The following is an 8,335-nucleotide window of genomic DNA, read 5'->3' as shown; positions in this document are numbered from 1 at the left end:
ATTTCAAAGAATTCTAGAGCATCTAATATAAAGTATAGTTTAATCTAATAGTGTCACATTATTCCATAATTATATAACACTAGATAACATTATATTAACCTAAAATATATGAAGTGTGTATTATTTCCTTGAATAAAAGCTACGAAATTATCTAATATGATTTACATATATACGACAATTAAGATTATGAGTAATAAAGATTTGATAACAATTTTTGCATATTTCTTCATTTTGTTTAATTTTATATTATTAAAAAAATAAACAATCACATTAACCATATAATAAAAAAATTAGATTTTTTTTTATATGTTATATTTGGAATTTTTTAAAATGACATTAAATTACAAAAATGAGGAATCCTTATATGTTATATATTTTTTTTAAAACTACTTTAAAATACAAAAATGATGAAATCTTATATGTTATATTTTTCTTATATGTTATATTCTGAATTTTTTAAAACGACTTTAAATTACAAAATGTAAGTTTTCCTTAAGTATACGACTAAAAACATTAAAATGACATGTATCTGTTCGATGGTTGATTTGAAAGCTTTCAAAACCATATGTAAGATAAAAGTAAAAATCTTCAACTGTGAAAACTATACTGTTCTCTTTTTCAAGAATGTGTTCGAGGGAAAAATAAGGTTTTATGTCATAATTCGTTTAATGTCCACTACATAACATTATATTAACCTAAAATATAAGAAGTGTTTATTCTTTCCCTAAATATTACGAAATTACCTAATATGATTTGCATATATATGACAATTAATGATTATGAATAATAAAGATTTGACAAAAAAATTGCATCTTTCTTCATTTTGTTTAATTTTATATTATTAAAAAAATAAACAATCACATTAACCATATAATAAAAAAATTAGATTTTTTCTTATATGTTATATTTGGAATTTTTTTAAATGACGTTAAATTACAAAAATGAGGAATCCTTATATGTTATACATTTTTTTAAACGACTTTAAAATACAAAAATGAGGACACCTTATATGTTAGATTTTTTCTTATATGTTATATTTTGAATTTTTTAAAATGACTTTAAATTACAAAAATGAGGAAACCTTATATATTATTTTTTTTTAAAACGACTTTAAAATACAAAAATGAGGACACCTTATATGTTATATTTTTCTTATATGTTATATTTTTTCTTATATGTTATATTTTTGAATTTTTTAAAACGATTTTAAATTACAAAAATGTAAGTTTTCCTTAAGTATACTGACTAAAAACATTATAATGACATGTATCAATTCGATGGTTGATTTGAAAACTTTCAAAACCATATGAAAGATAAAAGTCAAAATAATTCAACTGTGAAAACAACACTGTTCAGTTTTTTCAAGAATGTGTTCGATGGAAAAAATAAGGCTTTTATGTCATATTTGTTTAATGTTCAATCCGATCAACTCATGATATATTACTTATAGTTTTGTTCCATATTTTTTAATAAAAATTGATCTGATCCATCGGAAAATTTGTTTAATGTCCAATCCGATCATCCCATGATGTATTAATTATAGTTTTGTTCTATCATTTTTAATAAAAATTGATCTGATTTATCGGAAAAAAATTATATAATAACAATAAAAAATATTGTATATATATAAATAAAATGATCAAATATAAAAAAAAACTATCGATAATATATAGAGATAAATTCACCCGGGGTCTTCTTATCCTAATTGTATAGTATATAGGACGAATGTGAAATTACTCAAATTTAATACGTGTTCGATCTAGTTGTATGTGCCTTGGGGACGGTGCAGAGTCCTCCTGTCGTGTCTGTCATTTAAAAAAGATAGGGTAAGATTTTTGTGTATTCTCTTTATTTGTCTGTTTTTGACTAGATGCATTGAATCCTCCTCCTAGGAGGTACTATCTAGTTATACTCCATTAAATTAACGAATGGTAAAGATTATTAAAGTAATTAAGAAACGAGGTCGATAAAACCAAAGCCAATGGCAATGACCCAACGTGTTCACAGCAAAAAACCTTCGCATGACATCAAATTATGGGTCATTTTGCTTGATAACAACCTCATTTTTTAAGAATATAGCATGCATTATATATGTGTCAATTTGATATGAAGATAGACAACGCTCTTCTTCTCCACGTAAGAGTCGTTAATACAATATTTGAGATTGTACAATACTATATTTGTTAAATATATAGTACATGACAAATAATTTCTACCAACAACACATTACGAAGGAGATGAATAAAATAAGAAGGATAAGAAAGATAAAGATTTGATAGATAAGTAGGCAAAGGAACGGACAGATGAGAAGGAGGGAGGGGGAGGGGGAGGGGGAAGAAGGGTATATTGTACTATTCTATGTTTTTAAACAAAAAGGAACACATCAACATTGTCTTTCATTTTAGAAATAAAATCTAACTATACTATATATATATGTAAAGTAGTATATATTTAAAATCGCGATTATGAAATATTATATAAAATTTATAAAATATATGTCTGTTTTAAAATTTTCAAAACATATTATATGTACAAAAAATCTATATTTTTATTATGTAAACTACAAAGTTCAATAATTATTTTACCAGAAAGTGAAAGCAACTAAAAATAGAAGGGGAAAACATATTCGTAAGAAAAAAAAAGAAAAAAAAAACCATTCCAACATAAATGGTGTATGGAAGGGGCAATATAGCAATTGTTACACAAATATCATAGCTTTCTCTTTACTGTGTATATATACTTCATTTAAATCCTACAATGGATATGATCCCAAATTTCCCACAAATTATTTAGGTTTGCTTTATGTGTATTATATAATAAAATAAAATTATGATGAGTAAATTATCCCATGTTTTTCACAAATGAAAAATATCTAATAAGTTCATCATAAATATAATTTTCGTCTGGTTTACTCTAAGTATAAAATTGAAACAAATATTTAGGGTTGGGCAAATAAACCAAACCCGAAAACTCGAACCGAATCTGATCCGATAAAATGAATATGAACCCGATGTAAATACCGAATGGATCTTGTTTTATGGTATTTCGGGTTATTGATATTATCCAAACCGAACCCGAACCTAAATGGATACTCGATAGAACCCAAAAGATTTCAAAATTCCAAAAAGAACTTGTACGAAACATGATCTCAATTTCTAATATGTATATAAGATACATTAAGATATTATTGAACATCTAAAATAATTATCTATTACATGAAGATTGATGGTTCAAGGTGGCGGTTGAAGTTTGAAGTTTTTAGATTTTGGTTTTGTTCTCATTGAATAATGTTTCTTATTTCATGAGAACTTGGTTTTCGTTTTATGCTCTAATTTATTTGGTTTTCCTTTTATCGATAACTGTGTTTACCTTTCGTTTGATTTTGAATGAACATGTTTGATGTTTCTTTTTTATTTTTGAATTGATTTTAGTTATGTTTTGATTACAAAATAGGTATAAATCAAGTAGTTTTAAACCGAAGAACCGATTGGAACTCGAATCCGAAAGTACAATGAGTTGTACCGGTTCTTTGAAGATTTACTAACCACGATCCGAATCGGTCCCGAACCGGTCCCGAGCCAAATTTTCATATAACCCGAATGAGACTGAATTTGATAAACCCAAAAAATCGAGATCCGATTGGACAAAACCGAAACCGGACTGGGCCCGAATGCCCATACCTACAAATATTTCCGCTTTTTGATTTTGTAGAACATAAATAGCAGTAGAAACAAACAAGACAATAATAATAGAAATATAAATAGGTTGTAAATTTTCTTGTCACCCACTTGCAATTAAATCATAAAAAAGATCTTTGCATGATTAATATAAACAGTAATATGTAAAACGTTTCAAGAGGTGGGGCACTCTATGTAAAACGTATTGCATTATTGAGAGTCTGAAGATTAAAGAGTGGCACTATATAGAGTTTAGCTCCTAAAGCATATTCGTTTAAAGCAAAGCAGTTTTAAATCCCAAGGGGAGAGAGAGAGTGATTGATCGGAGATGCCGGAGCTAGTTGAGAAAACGGGAAGCCGACCACCGTGGGTTGGATTGGCAGCCGCCATATGGGTTCAGATCGCGGCGGGAAACGCTTCAACTTTCCCGCTTTACTCCGCCGCTCTCAAATCGGTTTTAGGGTTCAACCAGCAACAGGTCACCATCTTGGGCGTCGCTGGTGAACTGGGAGGGAACATGGGTCTGCTTCCAGGATACACAAGTAACATGCTTCCTCCATGGGCCATGCTTCTCATCGGTATCTCTTCTTGTTTCCTCGGTTACGGCGTTCTCTGGCTCTCCCTCGGCCAAATCGTTCACGACTTGCCTTTCTGGTTGGTAAGAAGCAGATCCATGTTACATAAAGTAAATTGGAGCACCTTCCAGCGACACATTGAACTTATCATCCCATATTTTTTATAGGCTATACATAAACATTGATTATCCAATTATAAGAAAAAAATCTTAAAAGACTAGGCAGGATTGCTTGCTAGTTGACTTGTACTTAGTAATTGTATTCATTTTGAAATATCAAATACATGAAGTCATCAAGTCAACAAATTTTTATAACGTCCCTACCCGCCCACAGCTAATGGGACACCCACGCCCGTTCTCTCGGCCCGTGGGCCCATTCCATCTGACGGTCGGTCCGTTAATTTTTCCAAGACTCGAAGTTATTGTTTACTGACACTGCAATCACCGCCAAATCAATTCTCTTAAACCTTTACTAGGCTAAAATAGTGTGGTTAACACTAAAATAGTCATATAGGTTGAAGATACTCTTAGTAAATGTTTATAGCTTCTAAATTCTTATTGAGGCTTTATAAGTTAGCAAAAGTGTAGATCTTTTGATCAGTGAACTCAGAAGTTAGTATCTATGTTTGTTTGACAGCTGTTCATAGCTCTGGTTATAGCCACCAATAGCTGCTCATGGTTCATGACAACATCTTTAGTGACCAATATGAGGAACTTTCCTATGAGCCGAGGCCCATTGGCGGGACTTCTCAAAGCCTTAATTGGGATCAGTGGTGCAGCATACGCTGTCTTGTTCAGCATGTTGCTTCACCATTCTGCTTCTAATTTGCTTCTGTTTCTCACGGTTGGTATTCCGGTTTTGTGTTTCGCTTCCATGTATTTCATCCGTCCCTGTGTTCCTGCCACCGGTGAAGACCCTTCCGAGCCCGTGTATTTTGCTTTTCTGCTCGGCACTAGTATCCTTCTCGCTGCTTATCTTGTTGTAACGACTGTAGTTAGTGAGGTGTATTCACTGCCAAGCGCACTTAGATACGTTCTTGTGGCTGTCATGGTCTTATTCTTGTTCTCGCCTCTTGCGATCCCCATCAAGATGACACTGTTCCGTTCAAATGTCAAGAGCTCTTCAGACAATCTAGCCAAAGAGGAAGGTGAGTCAACCCAGGAGGAACCACTGCTGATATCTTCTACCTCGGATTCAAACCTCGGGTCTCTCTTAAAAGGAGATGATGTTTCGGATATGGACATACTTTTGGCTGAAGGGGAAAGTGGGATACTTAAGAAGAAGAAGAGAAAGCCTAGGAGAGGTGAGGATTTCAAGGTTGGCCAAGTCTTCGTCAAAGCGGATTTTTGGCTGCTTTGGTTTGCTTATTTACTCGGTATGGGCTCAGGCGTTATGGTCTCAAACAACTTGGCACAAATCGGATTTGCTTATGGTATCAAGGATACTACAATACTCGTCTGCATCTTTAGCTTCTTCAACTTCACAGGCCGTCTCGCTTCAGGTGCCTTATCTGAGCACTTTGTAAAGTAAGAATCTCTCTCTCATCTCATATATGATCACTCAAAAGTCAAAACAATCTCTCTGTTTCTTCCTCAGAAAGAACATTTTCTTGTGGTAGATCCAGAAATAATTTCTACAGGTCTCATAATTAATTTAATTATTTAAAATTAAAATCTTTTTAAAAAATAGTATATATCAAAATATTAGTTTTAGCATATCTTAATTTTAAGAAGAAAAACATAATATATAAAAGTTTATGAATAATGTAAAAAGGGTCAGATTTATTATAAAAATCTAGGTTAAATTGAGGTTTTAGAAGTTTAGTTAAAAAAAAGACAAAAAAAATAACTAAATTGAACTGTTATTATTGTAAATGTGTTGGTCAAAACTACTGTAAGTGAAGAAAAGTCAAAAGAATATATGACATTTGAAAGATCAATCTCAGTCTCAGGTTTAGGGGTGTCAGAAAGAAGGACTTAAGCCAATTGTGTCGTTATTACTGTACTTTAGCTTACAAATAGATTATCTAGCATTTAACGTGGGTCTGCCTCTGCATTTCTCCTTTTTACCTCTCTCAGGTCAAGAATGCTTCCAAGAACACTATGGATGGGAGCTTCGCAGCTGGTTATGGTGTTCACATTCCTCCTCTTTGCCATGGCCATCGACCACACCATTTACGTGGCGACTGCTCTTGCCGGGATAGGCATGGGGTTTCAGCTTTTGTCAATCGCCACCATCTCGGAGCTATTTGGTCTTAGACATTTTGGGGTAAACTTCAACGTCATACTCTTGGCTAACCCGATCGGTGCCAGCCTTTTCTCGGCCCTTCTTGCCGGATACATCTACGACAAGGAAGCGGAGAAGCAAGGGAATCCTACCTGTATTGGTCCGGATTGCTTCAGAGTAACGTTCTTGGTTCTAGCCGGAGTTTGTGGCCTTGGAACTCTGCTTACTGTTATATTGACTGTGAGAATTCGCCCTGTCTATCAAGCTCTATATGCGTCTGGCTCATTCAAGTTGCAGCCGCAATCAGCTGGTCATTGATACTTCCAGGGCAAGTGAGAGACGAAAGATGATATCAAAGAAATAAAATGATATGTCTACTATGCATTGTATTGTATCGTGCAACATATTTTTTGGGTGGGTGGGTGTATTCTAAGATTTGTAAATTTGTTTTTATTCATATATATGGAAACTGTTTCTCAACCGGCCAAAAACCGGTAGGAAGAACCTTTTGTCATAATCATGTTGAAATGTTGTTTGTATCTGTTTGATGTTTGTCTGTGTTGTTGATCGCCACTGTTGACAGATACACATTAAACACAGTTTGCTGGATTTGACTCTCTCTTGTCATGAATCAAGTCTTGCCTAAAAGATATAGACGCTGCACCACCAATCTTCAACCACAAGCAACTCCAGCTTTTGAGTCTTAGCAAGTGGTTTCAATCCAACGTATGTGATTCCAAAACATGTCGATAGTTTCTACGGGTTTTTACACAGTGAAAGAAGGTAATTAATTGCAATATTTGGAAGAGTAAAATATTGGGATAAAAATATATGTCAATATATTTTCTATACTAGGTAATAACCCGCGACTTTCGTTATTTTTAAGAAAAAAACATTAAATCTGTTTAATCTGGATATCAGGTCGGTTTTAAGTTTTTTTTTTTTGGTTTTTAATCTTTTAAAATATAACTATTATTTTAAATTAATATTCATTTTAGTTTATTCGGTTAAAATGTTTGATTTTTTGGTTTTTTCCGGTAAAAACCAAAAATTAATAGTATTTGTTTATTTTCATATTATAAATTTTTAGATAGTCATCATGTCAAACCAATAGTTTCGTATTATAGTTTCTAAACAGATAATAGTTTAAGAAAAAGAAAAAAAAATTATTAACACAAATCATTTCACTACAATTTGGTCGGTAGTGAAAGAAGCATTAAGAAAAAATATTTCAACTTTCAGAAAAATTAGATATTTCAGGGAGAAATTACATGTTTACCACTTTCATGCTACCAATTTTTGTTTATACCACCAGGTCCACCACTAAAGGGACATTTTCAAAAATATATTCTTCATTAAGTGGCAAAAGACTCTAATGCATATGTTCTTTATATATATAATAAATAAATATTTAAATAAATAAAAATCTAAAAATATAAAAAATATTTTTTTAATTTTTTTTCTGAATTATACTATTTCGAAATTCAAACCCTAAACCCTAAAACTCAACTCTAAACCCTAAACCATCAATCCTAAACCCTATTTTTTTTTAAATACGAACCCTAAACCTTAAACCATCAATCCTAAACCCTATTTTTTTTTAAATACGAACCCTAAACCTTAAACCATCAATCCTAAACCCTATTTTTTTTTAAATACGAACCCTAAACCTTAAACCATCAATCCTAAACCCTATTTTTTTTTAAATACGAACCCTAAACCTTAAACCATCAATCCTAAACCCTATTTTTTTTTAAATACGAACCCTAAACCTTAAACCATCAATCCTAAACCCTATTTTTTTTTAAATACGAACCCTAAACCTTAAACCATCAATCCTAAACCCTATTTTTTTTT

At 32.0% G+C, this 8,335-nt stretch overlaps 1 protein-coding gene across 1 annotated transcript; it reads left to right on the top strand.

Annotated features, from left to right (window-relative positions):
- Positions 1-3,848: 3,848 nt before the first annotated feature.
- LOC106300521 (protein NUCLEAR FUSION DEFECTIVE 4-like) lies at positions 3,849-7,028 on the top strand. Its single transcript, XM_013736674.1, has 3 exons — positions 3,849-4,335; positions 4,889-5,778; positions 6,331-7,028. The coding sequence occupies exons 1-3, from the start codon at positions 4,006-4,008 to the stop codon at positions 6,794-6,796; spliced, it is 1,686 nt and encodes a 561-aa protein (XP_013592128.1). The 5' UTR covers positions 3,849-4,005; the 3' UTR covers positions 6,797-7,028.
- The last annotated feature ends 1,307 nt before the right edge of the window (positions 7,029-8,335 follow it).

The sequence above is a fragment of the Brassica oleracea genome, chromosome C6 (assembly GCF_000695525.1).
Source record: "Brassica oleracea var. oleracea cultivar TO1000 chromosome C6, BOL, whole genome shotgun sequence".
Lineage (NCBI taxonomy): Eukaryota > Viridiplantae > Streptophyta > Magnoliopsida > Brassicales > Brassicaceae > Brassica > Brassica oleracea.
This window is presented reverse-complemented; position numbering and strand designations above follow the sequence as displayed.

Excerpts from the sequence above, each read along its gene's own strand:
- LOC106300521 (XM_013736674.1), top strand. The coding sequence starts at position 4,006 with ATGCCGGAGCTAGTTGAGAAAACGGGAAGCCGACCACCGTGGGTTGGA. Across the intron at positions 4,336-4,888 it reads ACGACTTGCCTTTCTGGTTG|CTGTTCATAGCTCTGGTTAT; the intron begins GTAAGAAGCAGA and ends TTTGTTTGACAG. Across the intron at positions 5,779-6,330 it reads TTATCTGAGCACTTTGTAAA|GTCAAGAATGCTTCCAAGAA; the intron begins GTAAGAATCTCT and ends TACCTCTCTCAG.